At 41.0% G+C, this 24,697-nt stretch overlaps 1 protein-coding gene across 4 annotated transcripts in view; it reads left to right on the top strand.

Moving 5' to 3' along the window:
- Positions 1-9,380, top strand: part of LOC134559828 (annexin A5) — a 36,865-nt gene extending 27,485 nt beyond the window's left edge. For all 4 annotated transcript variants that reach the window (XM_063415053.1, XM_063415054.1, XM_063415050.1 and 1 more), the window contains exons 8-15: positions 583-673; positions 1,622-1,701; positions 2,113-2,169; positions 4,562-4,655; positions 5,034-5,129; positions 5,584-5,642; positions 7,662-7,784; positions 8,845-9,380. In XM_063415053.1, the coding sequence (XP_063271123.1) occupies positions 583-673; positions 1,622-1,701; positions 2,113-2,169; positions 4,562-4,655; positions 5,034-5,129; positions 5,584-5,642; positions 7,662-7,784; positions 8,845-8,904 (660 nt within the window). In that variant the 3' untranslated portion in view covers positions 8,905-9,380. The remainder of the gene's footprint in view (positions 1-582; positions 674-1,621; positions 1,702-2,112; positions 2,170-4,561; positions 4,656-5,033; positions 5,130-5,583; positions 5,643-7,661; positions 7,785-8,844) is intronic.
- The last annotated feature ends 15,317 nt before the right edge of the window (positions 9,381-24,697 follow it).

Raw genomic sequence — 24,697 nt, 5'->3', positions numbered from 1 at the left:
ATTTCAGAGAATGTGTCTGCACAGGAAAGGGTGTCAGTCCTGGCTGTAGTTCAGCCAAGGGGGGCTAACAGTAAAGCAGGTGTGATGGCAGGGAATTGAGTTCAGGATAACTCAGCTAAGAGCACTAACTCTGTGCTGAAGCCTGTCCCACCAATTTTCACTGCTGCTGTTTGGATTACAGTGAGTTTAACTGTACCTGCCTCCCTTGTTGAGTAGGCGTGTTTGTGAAACTATCTGCATTTTGGAAAGGATTTCCTGTAACCTGGCAGTTGTGTATTCTGGATAGCTTTGTGTGCAATTGCATAACTTTGTATGTGTTTCGTATTCAGTGTTTTCCTTACAGGAAAGGTTATAAATACCATGCTGAAGCAAAAATTGCTCAGTATTGCATTTCAGTGTTGCTTTTGTGAAATGACTCCTTTGTATGTGTAAAGAGCAGTGGATTATTCTTGCAAACAAAGTATACCGCAATATACCAGAAAGAAGAAAATGTATAAGTTTATGCTTCGTTTTGATTGTCAAAGGGAATTTTTGTTTTCCTTTTGTTATTCTATCAACTGATTCATACTTGTACCCCTGCAGGGAGCAGGAACCAATGAGAAAGTGTTGACTGAAATTCTTGCCTCCAGAACACCTGCAGAGGTGCAGAATATTAAACAAGTTTATCAGCAAGGTAATTTTCTGTATAAAATAAGGATCTCTGTTCAGTTTCCTTAATATGATTTTAGCTCATCTTTCAGATAGGGTCTATCTCATAACTGCTGAATGTGTCCAATAGGAGAGAATACTTTCTCTGTGTTGGGAAACTTTGTGTTGAAAGGAACTAGAATTTGAATTGTAAACTGAAATAGTTTTTATTTCAGGGTTATGACTGCAGGTTGTGGTGCTTTGTGCTTTACAGTTAGAATTCTTTCAAAAACATTTCTTTCCTCCAGCCATTATTTTCATCCCTTTGACTGAAATGTAATTTTCAGTAATTGGAAACAAGGAAACTGATACACTGATATCACATAGAAAAACAGAAGTGGTATTTTTTTTTCCTTTTGCTCTATGTTGTGTTCAAGTGGGCTTAAGCTAATGCAGGTGCAGCTTTTGGCTGTCCACAGGAGTAGATGTTTTTACCCTGTGATTGTGGGGTTGTTTTTCAGGGCAATGTTTAATTCAACAGATTTTTTTTAGCTCTATGCAGATTCCTACCACACAAGAAATTCTGATGTTTGAGCAAATTTTGAGCCCAAACACAGAGTTTCCAGGGGCAAAATTTATTACTAACAGACTTTTCTGGGCTCACGGTTTTTTTACAGTGAGACTGCCATATTTTAGTATGACTTCATGTCTGTATCCTCTTTAGTTCCTTGAGGTGCTGAACCCATGCATGTCACCTTGTACTTCAAAATATTGTGAGTAATCTGTTCCTGACATGAGGTGTGAGGTGCTGTATTTTCCTCTGTTAAAGTGGAGTTATGTTGTAAGTGAAAGCAGAATATGTTGAGTGTTAAAGATGTTTCTGATAGATGATTCTACAAACCATCAGTCAAGTGAACTTTTTGCCTTTCCTTGCTTTCCCCTCAGAATAGTGAGGGAGCCTGTAGGGTGGTGAGTGGATGTTGCTCTTTTGCAGAGTATGAAGCCAGCCTGGAGGATAAGATCACAGGAGAAACATCAGGCCATTTCCAGAGGCTACTGGTGGTGCTGCTGCAGGTCAGTATCCTGTTGTGTGATGACTTTCACTTCCATTTAGCATTTTATGCTTACTAAGCCGGGTTCTGGATGGGCCCGTGCTAGGTGAGATTGGCTCTGGAGCTGAGTCACTTCCTCTGATGTGCAGGGTTAGCCTTGGGCTCTCTTCTGAGTCATTTCCATATCACTGAAGCAAAAACTTTTGTGATGCCTGTAGGTGTAGCAGGTGCTGCTATGTGGGGTTTTGACAGCAAAATGGGAAGAGGACACTTATTTCATAGATACGTATAAGGAAAAAGGAAAAACAGGGTGGTTTTGGAGAAGATGCATTGGTGACTTTTCACAGTAACTTACAGGCTCAATATGACAAATAAATGCTTTTTTACTTATCTTCTAATTCTTCAGTTTAACAACTTCTGAATTTCTGTTTAGGCGAACAGAGATCCTGATGTTGGAGTTGATGAGGCTCTTGTTGAGCAGGATGCACAGGTGGGTGACTGACTTAGGGTATGGAGTTTTTCTACAAGTTATCTCACAAGGTTGGTAAACAGAATTCAAATATGAAAGAGCGATAGTTAAGCTTCTATGTGGTTTTTCATATGTTTTCATGTGCTTTTGTGTGTTCTGGACAAAAGAAGTGTCAAAACCTGAAATACTGGTGTCAAAATTTTTGGCACTTCCACGTTTCAGTTTTGCTTATTACTTGATGAAGAGCATGAATGAAACAGTGAATAGATCACTGGAAGAGAGGCTGACGCTTGGTGATGCTGAGGGGCCCACTGCTGGAAAACTCACATATTAACAGTGCATTCCTTAATAACTGACTTGAACTCCTCTCTGAATTTAATCCCTTGTCCATAACTGCTCCCTAACCCTGTGCTCTGGATGAAAAGGAATGCCAGCAATTAACTGGTGTCCTTGCCAGTCTCTTGCTGGGTGCCATTTTCTTTGTTGGAGTGACAGTCAATATTTCAGCAATTTGATTACAACTCATTTAATACATGTTTCTTCCCAGTTATTTCTGCATGAGACAGTTTTCTCTCATAAACTGTCTGTTGAAATGAAAGAACTACAGGGATTGTTCAAGGTGACATGGAGTAAAAACAGAATATCAGATCAATAAAACATTCTCCAGATAGCACAAGCAAGACGAAGAGACAGACTGGCAAAATATATTTTACTGCCACAGGCCTACCCTTTATCACTTAAAATCAGAAAACATTGTTGTTCTGCTGTTAATTTCCTGTGACAATTACAGCTGGAAAATTAGAGGGAAAAACATTTGAATTGTGAACTAGAATGTTCCATGAAATTTTCAGTCTTGCTTTTGGCTGGGCCTGTGTAATTGAGGAAACCCAGGAAGCACCAGCCCTGGTAGGTAGATAGGTTTCTTTTGGTCCTTTTAATTGGGTTTAAATGAGCAGCTAAATTTAAGAGCCACCAAGCCCAGCTGTTGAAAAGGTCCTGGTTTTCCAAACAGTCTCCGTGGTTTGCTGCGTGCATTTAGCTTGGGCTGGGACCTTGAGGCAATGGCCAAAACAGTTGGAACAGATTCAGTCATTTTCTAATTGCTGTTGCCAGGTATAGGTGGTTAGAACTGAGGTACATGATTGTACAAATGTAGAAGTATTTTTGGCTTCCCAATTCTTTTCTTGAGTAATATATTCAGCAAAGAACTTGATACATTAGAAGGCAAAATTTTTGCTCAGTGGTGATTTTTAAATGTTTTGTGTCTACGATTACTAAATATTAATTCAAAGCAATTGTGAGACTTTTCTGAGAATGCCTGAAGGAGAAACGCTGACTTTTTGGAAAAGATTTTATGAATATCACTTCTTTAAAGTTACATAGTTGAGGTACATTTTGTGTATTGCCCAGTGGCAAGGCAGGTAAAAACTTAAAGCTGACATAAAGGTCTATGTACAACTTCTAGTTGTAAATCAATCTTTTGCTGGTATTTCTAAATGCTGTATTGGGACTTCTCATTTGCTACTGGATGGAGAGTGCTGGTATTCATTTGGAGGGCTTAGCATATGTTATTTGTAATAAATATCCTTGCAATGATTGCCTTGAGAGCTTTTTCCTCTCCAACTTCTTTTATTCTGTACCATTAATATTAAAAAGCATATATACTACAACATGTACAGCCTTTCTCCTTGGAGTGTTTAGCAATTTGGAATTTAGAAAAAGGCAGAGTTTTCCAGCTGTCAGAAAAAAATCTTGTTTCATTTTCCAAATATCTTTTTCTTTCTCATTTTCTCCTGGCTCTTGCTCATTCCAAGTTTTTGAAGTGCTTTACTTTCCTGGTGCTGAAAATGCACCCAGGTCTTTGTCTGCATCAAAGACAGACTTGCCAGAAAAGCCATGAATGTGCTAAAACCATGACAAAAAATGTGGTTTCAAACAACTAAGAATTTATCAGTCCACAAATCCTGTTTCTGAGAGCTAGATCCATCTTCCCATCCTTCTTGGAAAACTTCCTCTTGAGCCAAGTTGGCAGGGTTCTGTTGTTAAAGAGCCATCATGTACCAAAATTTTGCTGCTCTAAAAAAGGGGAAAAAAGGGCAGAAGAGGCAGTACTGTGAATAGATTTTATCTGCTGTATTATCACAGTTTCAGGAAACTTCAGGCTTATGAGGAGGACTATGGACACTCAGTTTCAGGGTCTGAAGCTGCATTACTCATGGAAATGCCTTCACGGTCCATTTCAGATTTTTTAATTTATTTCTGAGTTCAGAACTTGGGAATTTTATTTCATTTTTTCCCTCCAGATATAGCTTGTTAATAAAATGCTCCTTAGAGTGAGACAAATAGAGCTTTTCAACAGGATGCGTGGACACAAAACAAATGCTGATGTTTTGATTTCTTGAATTCACAACAGGTTTTGTTCAGAGCTGGGGAGCTGAAATGGGGAACAGATGAGGAAAAGTTCATCACTATCTTGGGAACCCGCAGCGTTTCCCACTTGAGGAGGGGTAGGTAGTATGGTTAATGAAGGCCTGAAAGCTTCTGCTTGAAATCCAGCCTGGAAAAGCTCAGCCTATATCGAGGTGCCTCCTTTTAGCTGATAATAGAGACACACAATACCTTTTCCCCCCTACTCCTTGCCCATCCGTAAGTCTGTTTTACCAATCTGTTTAGGCCATTGGGAATAATGCACCAGGCTGTCCTTTCCAGGTGCAGGGAGAGGTTGCACAGGGGGCATCTGATGGGAATTTGATACTCAGAACAGGACAGTGAGTGGCAGTAGCACCTGAACTGTGGATAATGACACACAGGTGGCATTGTCCTGAGCTGAGGGGCACTGGTGGGAATGTTGGCTGTTCACTGAAGATCCACACTTTGTTTTGCAGTGTTTGACAAGTACATGACCATTTCTGGCTTCCAGATTGAAGAGACCATTGACCGGGAGACCTCTGGTGATTTGGAAAAGCTGCTTCTGGCAGTGGGTAATTGAGTCATAACACTTCTAGCACTAGGCTGCCTTTGCTTACTCCCAGGCCTCCTTAAATTGCAATTGTCACAGAGACTGGCATGAAAACAGGGTTCCTTTAGGAAGGTAATCAGTCACCTGGGATCTATTTTTATATCTAGAGAAGAGTTAAGAAGTTAACTGCATTCTGTTTGGTCATGTGCATGTCTGCCAGAGGTGAGACAGGACTCTGCCTTCACCTGTATTCCTGGCAGCTCTTCTAGGACAGTGTTGTAGAGTTTGACTAGTGAAGTCTCTCTTCTATCAAAAATAAACGTTTGTTCTAAATCCCAGAGCCCAAAGAATTGTAACAGAGGAACAGACCAGGTGACACCACTGGAGAGAATAACCCAGTACAACACACCTTGTCTTGGCAAAGATTGCTCTGTATTTAATAATGGTCAATAATTCAATCATTTGGCTTTCTTCAGTGAAATGCATCCGAAGTGTGCCTGCCTATTTTGCTGAGACCCTGTATTATTCCATGAAGGTATGTAAGTAAATGTTTTCCCTAGGTCACTTTCCATCTCCAGCTACAATTCCTCTCCCTTTAGCTTGTTCTTAATTTCTTCTGCCATTGTGAATGCTGACAGGATACAGTATCACTAAGTATCTCTAAAAGGTTCAGGAAATTCAAGTCTGGGAGAGGATGCAAACAATTCATAGTTTCCTTAGAGTTCATCATGGGTTTGTCAGACCGTAGACCTTTTAGTCTCATCAGCTGTTTGTTGATTTGGTGTTGCTGCCCTGGAAAATGTCTGTCAAGATCCACTGGGCACTTCCAGCTGGTTAAACTCCAGTGTCTTTAGGTGGTGGATGTACTGAGAAAGGAAGGGATTGTAAATTGTGCAAATTAGTGCTCTTTGATTTGGATGTGAGTATTTCCAGACTGAGGGCATTAGGTAGCTTTGAAACACATTTTGGTTACTATCCATCCTGTTTTGAGAAGCAAAAGAAACTCAGCAAAGGAAAGGTGTAGGCAGCTGCAAAAGATTATGCTTGGGAATTGCATTAGGGCATCCATGTTTCTGTTGGCTTCACCTTCTCTTGGATGGGAAGAGATAAGCAGGGAAATTTTTAACTCCCAGTGTGTAATATTAATTAAACCAGAGGCAGGTAGTCTGTTGTTTTCAGACAAGTTATCAGCTTCCCTGAAGAGTTCCTCCCTTCCCCTTGCTGGAGAGCCCTGAAGTATGTTTGTCAGAAGATGAGGTGACAGCTTGAGAGTTAGTGATGAGACACAAAATGATAGCCTAATTTTTAAAAGTCCTTTACTGCTTTTATAGATACCAATGTAGAATAAGGTTCAGGTGAAAAATACAAAATATTGTACGAGTAGACTGAGCTGTCTGAGGAGGATTACTTTTCTCTTAATTAGTATTTTTTAAAGAGTGAAATTTTCCTGTAGGCTTTAGTGTCTTATACACTTCTGTTATGAGAAGCCTGACCAATGTGTGCTGGTGAGATCTTTTTTTTTTTTTTTAATATAAATTAAAATCATTAAACACTTCAGGTAAGAAAGCTTTTTGTCAACTATTACTTTGACAGAAGAGTTTGTACTTCTAATTTATCAGTTTGGCATGACAAGGTTCTGCGCTGAGCAGAGTTTGCTTTCATGATTAGGTGGGGCAGAGCTTGGCTTTAATTCCTCAGAAACCACTGGACTCATGGTATAACTTTTGAGCAGCTTTAGGGCATTTCTAGGTGTCATCCAAGAATATTGCCCCCAGAAGGACTGAGTGGCCCTGGACATTAGGCTGAAGATGACCATGGGGGCTCTACCAAGTCCTTCCTTGAGGTGCATCTACAGGTCAGCATGTGAAAGTTGCTATGGCTTCAACTTGTGTGGAGTCTGCCTTGTTTGAGCAGAAGTGTCAGAGCCTTGGTCTGCACAGGAACATGAAATGTTTCAGGCACTGAAGATGATGAACAGAGTGGGGCATGTTTGTGTGGCTGGAAAAGGTTTGTGAAGTTTGTCCCCATAATAAACAGCTGGAGAGTTTGTGGGATGAGTTGCTCTGCCTGTGTCCTGTTGTATGATGTTCTTTTGTACTGGTTGCTGCTGGGATTGAGGTACCCAGTTCTAGGACTGCCTGCAGCTCTGCAGCTTCAGGGTGCACTGCAGGGGGAATTTACACCGATTCTGGTTGTAGTGAGCAGCTGTGCTACTGTGTAAGCCTGGAACAGGGTTCTTTTAAATTTATGTGGGCATTCACAGTTGAAGCCTGAGATGAAACATGAAATAAGAGGCCTGAGCATTTGACGCTTGATAGAGGTTCAGGTATTAAAGCACCGTACATGGTCAGCCCTGTGTTCTCCACATTTTTGTGTGTCTTGTGGTACTGTCCCACATATTCACTGTTTTGGAGCTGAACTCTAATGCAGGGGTGGTTTGAGATGCCACTTGTTGCTTTCATGTTGTACCATAGTTGTTTGTGTTTCATGTTTTGTTGCAGCATCTGTCCAGAACAAACTCATATTTGAATGTTATGTGATCTTTTCTCTATAGGGGGCTGGCACTGATGATGACACCCTGATCAGAGTCATGGTTTCAAGAAGTGAAGTTGATCTGCTGGATATTAGACAAGAATTCAGAAAGAATTTCGCTAAATCCTTGTATCAAATGATTCAGGTAAAATTTCTGTTCTATTCTCAGGGAATGCAGGGGTCACTGAGATGTCACTGTTTTCACTGTTGTTTTTCTTGGCAGAGGGTGGATATGGGTAGAGCTGGGGGACCTGGGTCTGAGATTGATGAGTTCCTCTCCTCTGCAGTTTTGACATGGCATTGTTGAAGTGGGAGATACTTCCTATGGAAGAATGTTTCCTTCTAGTGCTCACTAGGGCAGATGACAATTACAATTATTCATACACCATTTTTAGCTACTGCATCATTTCCTTGTTCTTGTCTGGGTTCCTTATTGTGCAGTGCTTCAGAGGGTGCTGGCTCCAGAGAAATAACACTGGGGCTGGGAGTCTGAATTATCATGAGGTTGAAGTTTAGATCTTGGGTTGTGTTATGGAACCCTTTGCAACGTTTCCAAGTGGAAAGGGTTTCACTGTGGAACTCTGAGTCATAGTTTCCTTTGAGTGCATGGGAAGGAGCAGAAAGGGAAGGAGCCAGCAAGGAATCCGGAGGCAGTTGTTGCTGCAAAGTTCAGCCAAAAGGCTTTTTTGTTTCTCCTCTTTTTTTTTTTTTTTTTTTTTTTTTTTTTTAAGTCCTGTTTTTATGAATTTTCTACTGTCATTCCTGACATTATGCTCCCTTAACTAGGCTGGGTGGAGTTGCTTTTTGGCACCACCTATCAGGCCCATACAGATTTTGTATCAGAGCTACCCATTGATTACAGGGAGCAGGCGCCTTTCTAGGCAGTGGCAGATGCACTTTGCCCATGTGTTGCTTTTGGTGCTGCTTTGGGCTTCTCCTTTGGACTTTCCCCTGGAGACAAATGCACCAAACGTACAACAGGAAGCTCTGTTTTCTAGTAAAACTTTTGGAGGTTTTTTTGTCTCTGGCAACCTGTCTGTGTAAATAAAGCTAGCACATAAGAGGTAGAGAATTTCCTTGTGTCATTCCTGAGTGGAGAGTCATCCATGTGGATTTCCTGTGGGTAGGGTGAATGTGTAGCTGGGATGGGGCCCTCCTTGGCAGCTGCTCTGGTGACTCATGGTGCTGCTGTACTGCATTGACAGAAAGACACATCTGGGGACTACAGGAAAGCGCTGCTGCTCCTCTGCGGCGGAGACGACTGACCTGATGGGCAGGGGACACCCAGCACTTGTTGTACTCCAGCTTTGCAGGCCTTTATTAGCATGTCTGCCTGAGGTTTTGTATCTTAATGCTTTGTGGCTGCTTGAATTTATACTAGGAATTGCACGTAGTAAAAAGAAGTGTATTGTTATCCCTCTTCTTCCCCACATCCAAACTTCCAGGAATTTCAAGTGCCTTTCTGTCATCTGTGAGACTCACCTTCATGGAAGGTGGGTGCTGAACACAGAACCCAGTTCTTTACAGGTGTTTTGCTGAAATAGGAAAAAATAATCATGTATTTCACAATAAACTCAAGATTATTCTTTTTTGCTTTTATTCCTTATGTTTCCACTTGAATGTTAAGCTAGTTCTAACATGACAAGGAAATCCTTTGTATGTAATATTTGAATGAATTTGCTGAACGTATTACAAGTAATCATTGGAAATCTAAAGGACCAATAAATCCTTTCCCCTCTCATCACAGTTGTATGTGGTTGTTAGTTGTATTTAATGTTTTTTAATCTATTTTCCCTTTGGTATGGTTCCACTGCCTCAGACCGTTGGTATATATTTCCTCCCATTTTTGAGGTTTTGAAGTATTGATGGTGTCTTGCAGCTCTCCATCTTCATGTCTAGCCTAGGATATGGATGCTGTGGTGATGCTGCTATTTAGTATAGTTGGAAAACCAAAGTGTTGGTGCTTGCTGGGCATAGCATTCTCATTTTGTGCTGCTTTGTGTTTTTCTTCTCCTCTAAAGCTGGAGCAGAGGAGAAAGGAGAGTTGCTGTTGTTCTGGTTTGATTCAGAGCCAGGCGGAAACACCAAATTTTGTGATTTTTTTTTTTTGTGTTTACTCTCTTTTTCTTTCTGTAAGATAGACTTTGGGAGGAAAAAGGCAAAACAGGCCCAACTGAAATGTTACAAAGATAGTTTTATTAACACACACTAAAAGAAGAAACAAAAGGAAAAAAATATTTGAACCCCCCTTCAAAACTCTTCTCTCTTTCCCACAAACTGTTCACTTTCTCACAACAACCATAGACAAAACTGATTTTCAGTCAGTTTCACCATTTAAACCTAATCTTCCATCACTTTGGGAGAAGAGTCTCTCTTGATATCCCATGAATTTTCTCCACTGTTTTCTTGTGGGTCTCAACTCTCACAAAGCCACCCAGGAACCTGCCTTTCTGAAGTCCCTCCTATTAGAACCTTTCCTAACACTGCATATGGGCTATGCCTGGTTATTTAGGGTACCATTTAAGGATGCCTCTTCTAGTATAAAGCAAAGATTCTCTTTGATCTCCAAAATCATCTTCATCTCAAAACTAGAGATCTCCTTTTTCTGTAAGAGCAAAGGGCTTCATATCACTTTCTTTTCCTCTATTCAAAATTCTCCATTAAATCTCAATTGTATCAATCCACAACTCTCAACTAGAGCCACACATCACACAAACAGCATTCATATGTTACAGGAAATAGTCCATTCTCCATGGTTTTCTCAAGAGACATCCAGTCGAAGATGGCAAACTCCTCAATCCTTCCTTCTAATAACCTTTATCAGTTATTTCGCTGACTTTGATCATGCTGTTTCTCTTGATGTGTTCCTCCTTCTCTCTCTCAGGGAAAGGGTTGGAATTCTGGAGGCTTCAGGTTGCCCAAGTCCTCTCTCCCTCGGCTGCGGCTTATGGTGTCAGATTTCAAACCGAGCAAAACTCCGGGCGGCCGGGCCGTCAGGATTCCTAAATGCTCATAAATGCTCATAAATGTCTCTTGCCCACCCCTGGGATTTCATGGAGGCGGGGGGGGCGGGGGAGGCTCAGCCCGGAGCTGCCTTCGGAGGACACAGACTGCCCTCCCCCTGCTGGGGAAAGGGCTCAGGGCCACGGCCAGGCCTCGGGCCAGCGCCCCCACCCCCAGGAGGGGGAAGCGGCAGGGTATTTTATATCTGCTAAAAACCTGATCCGGGCCGGGGACATATTCTCATCCCCTCCCCTGGCCCGGGAGTCACCAGGCCAAGGGAGCCTCTCGTGAAGGGCGCGGGCCCGGGCAGGCCTCGGGCCGTCCCGGGCCCCTTCGCAAGAACACCGGGACTGCCTTCTTAACTCCTTCGAGACCGGAAGGAAAAAGTATGACTTGTACTCGCCTAGAATTTTATATGGGTATTCCTCAAAGTCGCATCTAGCTTCCTCAATGGTCCAACAATATGTCAATATTCAAAAATGGGTTCTGATAGGTGCTTGTCTCGAAAACAATCCCCAGGTCTTGCCAGGAAACTATTTCCACTTTAACTAAAAGCCAAACTTTAGGTGTCAACCTATAACAGCTGTGCAGGGCCAAAGTAGAGCTGATGTGCTGCACTCTAGGATCTGTCAAGGATGTCTGGGATGGAAGCAGGGAAGAAGAGATGGGATCTGTTCTTCAGGGATCTTGTGAGAAAAGAGGGTGGTTGCAGCATCCCTCCCCTCTCGCTATCAGGGAGCTGAGCACAGGGTGAGAGAGGCACAAGCCTGGTTTGTGGGCTGCCTTGAATTTTCTGCTTTTGTTCAGATTTATGACTGGATCTGAAAATCAAATTGACGTGTGTGAAGGAGAATAAAGAGGCTTCTCTTCCATGCCTTGGTGAAGTCTGAACACCATGGCTCTAAACTTGGTTTATCAGTCAGTCACATACATCAGCTACAGAAACTGCACCTTTTAATATCCTCCTGAAATTGATTCTTCACAGATTATTAAGAGCTTTAAAACTTTCATGTTGAATAAATGTAGAGTTTTAATTTTTTACATTGTAATTCTGAATTAGTACTGTCATGATCTCTTGCTATTAAGTGCTTTGTTTTCTGTGTAAAATATGCAGAAGAAAAAAATTATATTGAGTTCAGATTTTGTTTTCTTCCCTTTCCTGAAATGAATTGTCAGTTTTGCTTTTTGTGGAGCCTTTACAAATGTGTTAGCAAGGTTTGTTAATTTATAGCTACTCATCCTGGAATGACGTGACACACTGCAAGGTTAGCATGACCACTGGTCTGGAAATACCTTTGGATAACAGGAGGTTTTGGGGATTTTTGGTGGTTTTGGTTTTTATCTTTTTTTAAATGATTTAATATTTGTCAAGGCAAAATCATGCACAAAAATGTTTAAGGCACTGCCTTCTACTGCTTTAGAGATTAGATAGTATATCTAATTTTTCAACTTTCTTCAGTTTCTTTAGAATTTTTAGGAAAGTACCATCTGATTTTCATTATTTGTTTTCGGTTCTGTGGTAGATTTTTGGTTCACACCTGAGGTAATTCCCACAGAGTCTGACCCTTGTCACAAACATGATGCTTATGATTTAAATGGGATGATCTCAATTACTTGCAGAATTTAGTAGTGACTCTGACTAGGAGTTGTTAGGGGTCAGTATAGAAACAATCACCTGCAGAAAGTTTTAAGATGCAAATGGGAAAAAGCATTTGAGTTTCCCTTTTAAAGTCATTAAAGAGAAAATGAAGTCTGAGAACCTTTCTTACTCAAAGAAGTCTAATTAACATGTAAAGAAGCTAATTGAATTGCAGTATTTGTAGTATTTACTGTGTAATGTCCCTTTAGGAATACAAGCTTTGGAATCTTCAGTACAGCGCTTTCCTAAGAGAGCTTTACATTACACCTGCCAATGAATTAATTACTTCCTCTGTGGCAATAGTTAATAATTGGTGTGTTTGGCTTTTTCTCTCCATCTTCTGATTTTGAGTCATGAAAATTTGTGTTACGTTCATTTTGTCACAATTCAGAATTGAGAAACTCAATCTCTTTGCAAAGTCAGTTTGCAAAGATTTGAGCATAAGCACTAAAATCTGTCCTGTTTACCTATGCAGGATCTGTTTTAAAGCAAACTTGAGTAAATACAGTATTGTTGGTTTTCTCTGAAGAGCTACTGTCCCTTTCTGCTAGGTTTCTCTTCCCCCGCACAGGAAAGTGTTTAAGGGGATCCTATTTTACTGCTAGAGGTATGATATTCTTTATTTGCTTTCATCACAATGTGTTTATCTTTGCTGTATTGAACACAGTGTATGGGGAAAAAGAAAATTAATAGCTTCTTTACTTGATTTCTTTTCCCTCAGTTTTATGATGCATATCAGGTTATGATTTTGCTTGGTTTAGATTCATGATAAGTGCTATTCATATTGTTTCTTTATCTGACTTCAGCTCCCTGACAGCTGGAATTGCTGTGGGCATCCAGTTACTCAAATATGTGCTGAAAGCAGTAATTTATGAACAAGGCAATGTTATGCATGAAAAGCCTAAGCAATAACTCTTCTTTTTGATTTAGTGTGGAATTCATCTAGAAGTCAGAGAACTGGTGAGTCATTACAGTGAGGAGTGGTGGGTCACAACTTTTGTAGTGTGGCTATTTCTGGTGGTGTTTCCAGTGTCCTCTGGAAATGCCACTTGACAGCTTACCAGAAGTATGTGGAATGTGACTAAGCAGCACTTTGTAGGTAACTCACCTGCCCAGTGTCTGTCCTTCATCCTGACTAATCATCCTGCATTTCTGACTTGAAAATGAGAAGGCTTCACCTCTTTGTCTCAGCAAAGCTTTTAGCATGTGGTTGTTTTGTTCCTGTCCCAACAAAGCATCTGCAGAAACACTGAAAACTTCATAGAGTGGCTGCACATAAACTACACAAGGCTTTTTCTAGCTGTGCCTTCAAGAAATGTTGCTATAATCAGCAAACAGAGCTAAGTGGAAAGCCTTGTTTCATCTTTTAGTGCCCACAGTTACAGCTCCCGTTCCTCTGGGTGTCGGTGGAGAGAGTTGAATTCCCATTTTGTGAATGGGACAGGAGTGTATTTTTCTCCAGGCCTGTGCTGTTTGCCATGTGGGCAGGGGATGGTGCTCTTGTTCCAAGTAATCTCATTCAGGCCGTGGTGGTGCTCAAATTCTCTCAATCTCTCTTGAATCACCTCCTTTTTGGGTTTTTTGGTACCTTTTTCGGGTTGCTTTATCTGGTTTCCTTGACCTAAAGCAAGAGTCAGACAATAGAATTTTTGTTATGTTTTCAAAATCTTTTAATGTCATCTTAATGTGTCCACTATGAAATGAGAGAGCAGTGAACAAAATACTTTATTGGAAATAGAACCTGGGTTTATGCACATGACATTTTTATTAATGTTAAGCATTTACCTGCTGCAGTCTGAGCATAGACAATATCCACTCTTACTCCCCAGTCACAGTTATGGGAAATGAGAAAACATGTTTTTGTTCAACTCGTACATGTACAATTGGGGAGTTGAATGTAACAGATTTTGCTGTGCAGTATTATTTGATTTACAGATATTTCTAACCTGCAGTCTCTGAATTACTGCTGGGTCTTAGTAGGCCTGGGATGTTATTTCATATCATTCAAGCACCAGCATAACTGCCTTGCACTCCCCAAAGAAACTGGAAGGCTGTGGAGGATTTTAGATATTTTAGAAAGTAACTGTGTAAGTAGCAGGAAAAACTCGTGGGGTGGAAAGAACAGGAAAGATGATGTTTTGAATTTGTTTGTTTTACTTTCAGTTGTGGTAACAGAGATGGCATTTGTAGGATGTCATGACAAACTCTTAGAGCAGGAGAGGAGAAGGATGTTGTAAGACACAAACTAATCTGGTCTACTACCAGAAGAAAAAATGGCTAAAGTAATCTTCCATTGGTACCTGTGGAAAATGGGCTCATAAATCCTCCTGGATCTAGAGCATATGTGCATAGAATTTAATGCACAGAATAATCTGATAGCTGTAACTTTTTGCCTACTTCTAGCCTTAATTTCCATAGGTAGCAGGATGGTATAACAAAAAGTCCAAGTCTTGGTCATTCTTTCACGTGTCTATGAAATATGTCACGAAAGAAGGAAATAGAGATAAAAGCCAACTTGTGTAGGTGATTATTTCCACACAATTTGCAGTAAATGTGCTTTCCTCTTACTTTTCCTGTTCTCAAAGCCTCCTTCAATAAGAGCAGGCTACAGGCTGCATATAATGAGGCATGGTAATATCTGCGAAATCCAGTGAAAATGTCATTAGAAGTCTTGCTCTGTATCAGTTGCCAAGTACTCATCACACATTCTGTTCTTTCACGCTGATTGCTTTGTCTTTGTATGCAGAAATATTAAATAGGGGAAGTTACTCTGTGGATGCCTCTATAGCTTCATTAACCACATGAACTACTCGGCAGTACTCGGCACTGGTGAGGCCATGCTTTGAGTGCTGTGTCCAGTTCTGGGCCTCTCGGTTTAGGAAGAACCTTGAGACACTTGAGTGCATCCAGAGGAGGCAGTGAGGCTGGTGAGGGGCTGGGAACCCAAACCCTGTGAGGAATGACTGAGGGAGCTGGGGTTGTTTAGCCTGGAGAAAAGGAGACTCAGAGATGACCTTATCACTCTACCGTTTCCTGAAAGGTGGTTGTAGTCAGGTGAGGGTTGGTCTCTTTCTCCAGGCAACAACTGACAGAATGAGAAGACACAGTCTTAAGTCAAGGTGCCAAGGTAAATACAGGTTGGCTATTAGGAAAAAGGTTTTCACAGAAAGAGTGATAAAGTACTGGAATGGTCGGCCTGGGGAGGTGGTGGAGTCGCCATCCCTGGATGTGTTTAAAAAAAGATTGAATGTGGCACTTGGGGCCATGGTTTAGTTGAGGTGTTAGGGCATGGGTTAGACTCGATGACCTTGGAAGGTCTTTTCCAACCTAGTCAGTCTGTGAATACTTTACCTATATATTTTTGCTCACCCTTCTGCCCTTTTATATTTACTTTCAGAAAACAATCTTCTGGTGATAGGAAGACTTCTTTGACTGGAAGAAATTAAGAGTTTATAGATCTTAACTGTGCTGCCAGAACAAATATGAATGATAAAATAATAAAAAGAAAGGCCCATTCATTTTTGATGAGTTTCGACAATGGCAGCTTAGCAAGAAAACTGACTTTACACCATGGCCATCCACTGCTCCTAACAAATAAATTCAGTAAGGCAGTGTTTTGTCATTGCTTGCACTTTATCATATTCACCCTCTCAGCAGCTCTGCTTGCAGCACGGACAGTCCCACATGTGGCCCTCACTCGAAATGGTGTATCTGAGGTTGTTCCTTTGTGGACACAGCCAAAATTTTCCTTAGCAATGATACAGGCATGCCTGACAAGACCTGTGAAAGGAAGAATGAGGCTGCGGTATTTTAGTTTTGTTTTTTTGTTTTTTTTTTTTCTCTACACCTCCTCCCCTTTGCCTTCTTGCTTTATGCTTAAAAAACATTTTATAGATGCTGTTATCTGCAGGTAATCTGACTTGCTGCTTCATGAAGAGCATACACAGTGATTCTCCCATGCAGCTGGGTATAAAGCATCTGTTAACCTTAAGGGCATAACAGAGCAACCACCTCTTAATGCCACTTACAGTGAGTAAAAATACACTGTGATCCATCAAAGGCATGCCCTGGCTAGAGGAAACAAAATGATTGCCTAATTATTTAACCTGTTTATGTTGTGTTTTGCCTTGGCTCAGCACCTACTGTGTCACCTTCACTCCCGACTCATGTATCATCATGTGTATTTATTTGGAGCCTCTTTTTGTTTGTTTCATCTGTCTTATCAGACTCTTGTGTTGCAGATGAGGATCCAAGCAGGCGTGGCTGGAGTGAACACTGAATTTAAACAAAATATCACTTTTCACACTTTGCTTCAGTCCATGTGCAGGTAGAGCCTTGATGTTACGATGACCTATAGACTGTTTATGTTGCCTAGAGTCTGAAAATGACTGGAGGGAAGGAAGGGTGAGAGAAGACTACAAACTGGTGAATGAGCGGGAGGAGTAATCATTATTTGCTGTTCTCAGACTAGAGGAACCGGGGGACCGCAGCAGTATTGCTAGGTAGGAAGTTTAGAAACAAAATGAAAGGGAAAAGGTGTCATGATGTGATTAAGAACTTGCTGTTACATGGCATTGTGGAGACCATGGCTACAAATTATGCTTAGAAACTAATAAGACAAGTTCATGCAGAGGTCCATGGGTAAATTTTAAACCAGATGCAGAGTGTGGCTCACACTGTTCCCAGATGCTTTTCCTGGGAGCTGGCAGGGAGCTCTGTTTGAGATGGATTCATGACTGTCACTGCTGGCAGCCAGTTATTGGATTAAATTGCCCATACCCCACGTGGGTGCCAGGTTTTATTTCCTCCCTCTAACTTCCCTGGCCAGCAGGGTAGTTTGTCTTCCCCATGGCTGCCTGCTGAGTCACAGAACTGCAAACTATACCTGTAAGATTTTCTCTACACAAGAAAATGCTGATTTAGTTGGGAGGCTGATAATTAATGGCCTCTTGGTACTGACCGTGATGAGTTTGACCTCAGACAAGATGAGCTGAAGCCATTCAGTGGAGAACAGTCTGTCAGGAGTGTTGTAGATGTGGCTGGTCTTGCCTTGGGGAGAGGAAAAGATGGGGCAGTGTTTTTCAGTCTGTTTTAATTGAAGACTCCCCTAACACTTTTGAAAAACAAAACAAAAATCAATGCAAATGAAGGAAGGCTTTGAACATGCATCTATTCCTCCCTAATCCCCTCTAATTTTATTCATTTGCACAGGATATGTGTTGTGTGGAGGTGAACAAGACCTTTCTGGTAAATATTTGCAGTGGTCTGTAAGGCTGTGTGCCCAAGGAGTTTTGTTTTAAGCTGACTTCTGCCATTTCCTAGTCTTGGAAACAGTGGAGGAGGAGATGTATCCCACCTCACTCCTCTCCAGGTTCTGAATGCCTGCAGCAATGCCAAATGGATGGACACCAAGGATCTGAGACCAACAGAAGCAGGTCTGTCTCTTTCTTCTTGTTTATATATTTCAGGGTGCCCACAGCACTCAGTGCAGGACACTGAACCTGACCTATAACAACCACACCAGGTAGAAATGAACAGACTATTCATAACTGCCAGTGGGAACAGCCACACTTATGTTTGTCCACACATGCTAAAAGCTGCCACTGTTCCTCTCCAGATGCATTCCCTTCTTTCTGTACAAGCTGCTTGCTCAGAACAAATTTACTTTTGAAGGGCTGACAGTTGAACAGTTTTGAGGAAGGGACTTCAAAACCCACTTGGTCAACTCAGCCTCCCCAGTAATGGCAAGGGAAAAGTCAAATAGTCAATAGCACAAAGCTTTCCAAGCACCCTGAGGCAAGGGACTTGTTATTTTTAAAATGAGAACATTAAACTCATAGACATGAGACTCATGTAGACAGAAATGTCTTATTTCAGCATTGTCTGGACTGGCTTTAGGGTGTCTTCCATGGTATTGGTTACACTTAAAGTTGTCATTGCAACAGATTAGTATAATATAGTCAAGTTTATACTTGACCACATCAAAGTCTGTGGTTTTTTTCACTCTACAGCCACTGTTTTGAACATACAGTCTATGTGTTCAGTCTGAAATAGTAAGGCTGTCTCTACAGGTTAATATATCTTAAAAGTCCAAGAACATTTTAAAATCTTATAAAAAGTTGTGTACTACGGGAAAGCATATATCTGAAGGTGCAAGAGTCCTAAATGAGCGGTTTTACAATCGGTTATGAGTATAAAGTCTTTAGAAAATAAAATACCAGTAAAGTAACAGTCAGAACACAGAATTTAACACAGCATCACAGCCTTCGGGTAAAACAACCTCCAACTCCAGACCCCAAGCAGGCTTCCCGGCCCCAGGGTCACAATAACAGGAAGGGGTCCCGAGATCACAAATCCCAAACAGGGTTCCCAGCCATGGGTCACAGTGGCAGGAAGGGGTCCTGGGATCACAAATCCCAAACAGGGTTCTCGGCCGCAGGGTCACAATAACAGGAAGGGGTCCTGGGATCACAAATCCCAAACAGGGTTCCCGGCCGCAGGGCTGCAATGGCAGTGAGAGGTGCAGGGGTCCCGAACCTGTGCAGAGTCCCCAGCAGTCCCGAGCAGAGTTCTGGGGCAAGCGCCGCAAGGGGGAAAGGGAAGGGACCCTGGGGCCCTGATCCCAAGTGACAAAGACTACAATAGATGGTACCTTTAGAATCCCATTTAGCTCCCTGGCAGGGCTCCTTCCCCAGGGTGCAGAAGGTGAAGGTTGGATCGATAGATTGGATTGATCGATCAATACCTCCACCTTCAACCCAGAGGCTTTTTATCTATAATTTACAAAAGCATATTCATATCTTTATCTACACACTACCCAATCTAGGTGCAATTCTCTAAGTTCGTAAAACTACAAAAAACTATGAAAAGCAGCATCAAAAACCTACACATATAGTATATCTATTAGTGCAAAAACTCTATCTTGCTAGCGTAAAAGTTCTGTCTTGTTATGTGTAAAAACTCTTAGCATACATGAAAAACTTTATCTTATTTGTGCAAAATTCTTACCAAAAATTATAAGCAGTACTCTATTTTTCTTATGTCTAAACTCTATCATTAGGCTTGAAGTTCTGTACTTCTACACTAACAACTAGGCACTTAGGGTATGTGAAGCTTAAAGCTGAGTCTTAAATCTCTACTTTATGTGTGTGTGGCTTCATATATTTTAATTTTTCTAAAAGTTTTAATTCAACCCTTTCACTTCTCACTCTCTGCAGAGCATCCATGGGAACATGGACTCTAACAGTGGTTAGAAAGGACAGAGGCATGATTCTGTTGTAGAGCCCAATCTTTCTCTGCTGGACTGAAAGTCCACTGTTGCTTCTGACAGTTATTGCCCTCCAGCTGCAGTGTTCTGCTCTATAAAATATTGTGCTGCTGTACAAAACCTGCTCCCTGGAGCAGTGGGGTTTGCTGTATATGATTGCTTCAACAGATCTGTTTCACCAACAAGGCTCTGCAGACTGGGACTGCCCTGGTATCTCTTGGTAGATATTCTGAAGGTTGTTTCTGTTCCCAGTGAGTGGTGGGAAGCCAATCTTTCCAAATATTCTATTTCAATACAGTGGCTGATACTTTCCTGGCAGTCCTGTGGCCCTGGCAAGCAAGAGACAGGAAGGGGCTGCCTGCCTGAGTGTTTTGCATGGGCTTGTATCAGTTACCCAAAATTATTGAGAATCCTGCATATGTCGATTGCAGCAGTGGAGAAGCTTTCACAAAACCTGTTCCTACCCTGTCTTGTAGTGCTTGTGGATTTAAGCACACAAGAGCTCCATTGGAAGACTTGGATGCAGTTTAGGCTTTAAGGTGCTTGTTACAGACTACCATGTTGGTGTCATGGTTGAGGGAAATGGCAGTCAGGCTGCAACATGCAGTAAAGAAATGGCATTAAAGTTTGAGGTTTGGTTAGAGCACTCTCCCAGAGGGGCTCTGAGGACTCCAAGGCTGAGTGCATTTGCAATGGATTGGCAACTTCTACAGAGTCTGTCTGTAATTGTTACATTATTTCCATTTGAAAAGGTCTGGACATTTTTTTCTGTGGGAGCTGTAATCTCAGCATTCTCTGAGTGCAAGTGTAACAGGCTTTCACAGCAGCAGTTCAAGAGGCAAGTTGGAAAAGAAGTGACCTTGCTGGTTTGCTGGTCAGAAGTTTTGTTCTTTGCTTCTCTGGTAAAGTCTAAACCTTTTCTGCAAGCTCAAAATTGGCCATTGTCCATAAAAGAACTTTTGAATGTGCTTAATTGCACTCTTCTTACCGCTAAAATTTCTTGCAAGGTTACAGGGTTTTGTCTATAAAAAGAATATAATTTCCTATACTGTCAATGCTCAGTCCACTATTACTGAGAAATGGAATGAACAGAGCAATATAGAACAAAGGATTATTCCTCTCTAAATTCTGAATGTATTATTTGATTTTGGCCTTAGATAACAGCAGTTAGGGTCTTTGGGGTATTATGTCACCCTGAAGTTATCCTGGGAAACACTGACCTGGTTTTTCATTCCTTCCCTGATGCTTCTTTCCTCCAAGGAGCACTGTGTTCATTTGTTGCTGGTTTGCATAGAGAAATGGGACAGATGAGGAGGGCTGGTTTTGATTCCATAAATGTGCTGTCAGTCCTGGAGAGAGCAGTGTGGCAGAAGGGTTGCAGGGTGAGAGCCATGATTAGGGTTAATTGGTGTCAAGTCACAACCACTAAAAGCTGCAATGTGGGCAAGTTTCTTGAGAATAGAGTGACGGGAAGAAATCAAAGTTTTATGGCATTTTCAGAACAATTTTTGATTGTGTTTCAGTCTCACTTGATGCTCATATAATGAAAACCTTGCAGAACACCACAGCTGGCCTGAAAAAATTACTTTCAATCCCAGACTGTGTAAGTTTATTTTTTTCCTCATAATTTTTTCTAGCAAGTATTACAGTAACAAAGTATGTTTGTAGAAACTCATGGAAGTGAACAGGGAGAAACAAAATCCATCCTGAGCTGCCAGTTATTCAGAAATGTACTGGTTTGGTTTAGTACCTAGAAAACAGAACCTCACAGAGCCTTTTGCACTGAGAGCCTCTTACCATGTTATTTCTAACCCCATTCTTAGTTAACAGAATTTTTAATAGCTGTAGTCATATCTGCTTTAGAGATGCACTGCCAGCTTCAGAATATGATGTCACTGAAGATTTTGTTGCCAATTCCATTTGGAAGAGCTGACTGAGCTCCTATAAGATTGGTGCGCTTCTGGGCATGCCCCAAACCAGACATTAAATGTCTGAGCAGCCTTACTGTAGGTTTGTAGTACCTGTTTTTTCTGTGTCTGCGTCAGAATGACTGACTGATATTTTTTGAACCTAACTCTCTGTATCTCCCACCAAAACCCAAATCCCTTTTAGCAACAAAGATGTTCTTTATCCATCTGCTTAACCCATAAGACCCTTTCACAAATGAAGATTGAATTTTGTCATGTTTGGGGTAGTGAAAATGGAAGCAAAAGCACAAGTATTTGTCCAAGTTCAACACAGCAAGTCAGTGATGGTTCCCCCTTTTCTGGAATCACTGTTGTTAATTCAACAAAATGCTAAGAAAGCTGCAGAAATATTAGTTGATGACTCCTGGGGTACTGATGGTCGCATGCCATGTGGGAACTATGATTTGATGTACAGGAGACTAAAAGTTTTGTCATCTTATTCAGCATTTTAATGGCACCAGAATTATGCATAGATGAAGGGAAAAATATCTACTGAGCTGGAAAATATATTGAACGGATACTTTTTCTGCTTGAAGCCAAATTCAGCTCTTGATTTGCTTTTGTTATCAGTTCATCTGGCTTTATGAAGATATGTAATGTAGTTCCCTCCATGTAGTATACTTGATAGAACTTGATAAAGCTAAATGGATATTCTATTTTATGGATCTCTGCTGAGTAGAACTGGAAAATATTTTAGTTAAGTTTTGAATAAACTCATAAATCCCCCAACAGTGAATTCTGTAAATGCTCTCATTTTGTCATACTTTTCCCAGCAGAGAGAGGTACTGAAAACAGGGCACTGGCATAACATTTTCTTTGGAAATTGCTTGTAGAAGTCACTCTGTTCTTAATGTAGAAAAATAGCAGAGTGGCAGAGAAGAGCTTTCATTATCCATCTCTGCCAGAGACCTGCACCTTTTTAGAGTCACTGTATTGAGGGTAAAAATGGCTTGGGTTTGGCATTGATGGTGAGCTCTGAAGCTGTGAAGACAGGTGTGCTCCACCAAGAAATCATGCACCTTAATGTCATCAGGCTTCAGAACCTGACAGAAAATCTTACATAGGGGATTTCAATAGCACTGACAACTGGAAATCAGACTTTAACAGACTACCAGATGCCTCATATAAGCACAGGTACATGTCCAGGTGTACGTTGTGATAGATCACATCTAGCATGATTATGCAGCCTTTTAATGACATGGAGATGACTGAGACCTTGGGATCATGTAGGGTAAATGTGTGGCTTTTAACATGTTTGAATAGGCCACTTCAATAAAGCCTTTTTGCAAGGGGTCTTAGAATTACTGTGTCATTAGATACTGTTACCTTTAGTCATCTATATTTTACAGAACTCAAACTGTCTGCTGCTTTCCTTCCACTTCCTCTGGGCAGGCCCAGAGGGGCTCCAAACTGTTGGCTCCTTCTTTAGGGCTGCACTGAATCTACCAGCCTTGTCCTTCCCATCTCTGCTCTGTGGCTGTTACATGGGCTGTAGGGATACCTGCGATAATCCTCTCTGCCCAGAACTGTATTTTACTTTGCTTATTGCGAGTTCAGGGACAGCTGTTTCTGCCTCATGTATTTTTTGGCATCAGAGCACTCAACAGCCAGACAAAATGATCTCAAATATGATGTTGACTTTTAAAATCTGTGAGAATCTGAGGCTGTCTGGAACAGTGTCTTTCTCACAGTAATTGATGGTGGAAATTTAGCCTGAGAGACCCCTATCATAGGGAATTGACACCTAAAGAATGACATGAAATACAGAGGTGGCCTTCTGTGAAAGGTAAGTGCAGATAATCAATAAGGCCTTTCCTGGCTAATGGTTGAATTCAGTACCTTTTCTATGGCTTCTAATACACAATTACAAATTACAGTTTAAATTTAGGCTGTAACAAAATGTTCTTGTTCAAATATACAACTATTTCCAGGATCTACAGAAAAGAAAGAGGGAGAGGAATGAGAGAAGAGATGGGAAGTCATGAAGATGTTGAAGAAGGAGCGAACCTGAAACACCATCAATTTTCCATGGGTTGACAGTCACATAAGCAAAAAAAGTGTCCCCCTTGGGAGGCTGATGAGGACCCAGGGGGACAGAAGTGCCAGGGAAGAGCTCTGCCTTCCCAAAGCAGAGCTGAGAAAGTAAGGCAGAAAGAAGGGAACTTGCCTTGACAATCCCACATTATTTTATGCCAGTCTCGCTTTTAAAATGTATTTCCAATGCCATCATTGAATGGCTGCTTTATTTTGAGAGGAAAAATGTTTTCTGACAGAAGGCAGAAAGAAACTTAATGCATGCATTTCCATAAAGTCTGAAAAATGTGGTTGAGTAATAAATAAGAGTTGTCTCTTTTTTTGTTTTGATGTATGTGATGTGTTTTCCACTCTAGTAATCTCTATGAGTTCCAGTGAAATACGAGGCTGTCTGGTGGTACCACAAGAGACTTATATTCTTTAGCCTACAACCCACTGGAACTCTGAAAAATGAAACTATTTAAAAGGTGACGGATATTTAGCCTGCTCTATGATGCCTCGCTCAATACATAAGTACAGAGAAAAATGAGAGGGGAGACTTCAGTGGGGACTATAGAAAATGTGATGTTGTTTTGAGTGAAAAGTATTAGAAAAATGTTATGAGATATTGGTTTTTCTAGATGGTTATATAAAACTAACAGAAACAAATGTTCAGAAAATGAAATGCTAATATCATGGTACAAGTAAGATTAAATTACTTTTTGTGATTAAACTTACATGTATTAAAACAGTGTATATTAACAAAGTCCTCAGCAATCAAGGATTGAAACTTTTTCATAATGTTAAGAAGAGACAGAACATGTTACCCTTGGACTATTTAATTTCTTGTGTCTACTGAGGTTTGAGAAAAAAAGATTTTTTTTGGTGTTGTTGACATTTTTTGGGTCTGTCTTAATTTATATTTCTGAAAAAAAGGTAATTTTTTTGGGAGGGGTGTATATTGGGAACTATTGTTGTTCTCTCTCCACAATTTAGATGAGACAAATAATGGAAATAGAACCAGAACACTGAGAGGTATTTGTTGCTGGCTCAAATTAGTCTCAGTCAGAATCTCACTGATGAATTCTGGTGAATTTAGTAGACCAGAGAAAATAAACTCATATATCTGAACAGACCATTCTTAGATTTTTTTTGACCTTGCTATATGG

Source organism: Prinia subflava, chromosome 18 (genome assembly GCF_021018805.1).
Source record: "Prinia subflava isolate CZ2003 ecotype Zambia chromosome 18, Cam_Psub_1.2, whole genome shotgun sequence".
In the NCBI taxonomy this organism is placed as follows: Eukaryota; Metazoa; Chordata; class Aves; order Passeriformes; family Cisticolidae; genus Prinia; species Prinia subflava.
Note: the sequence above shows the minus strand (reverse complement) of the source record. Positions and strands in the feature narration are given on the sequence as shown.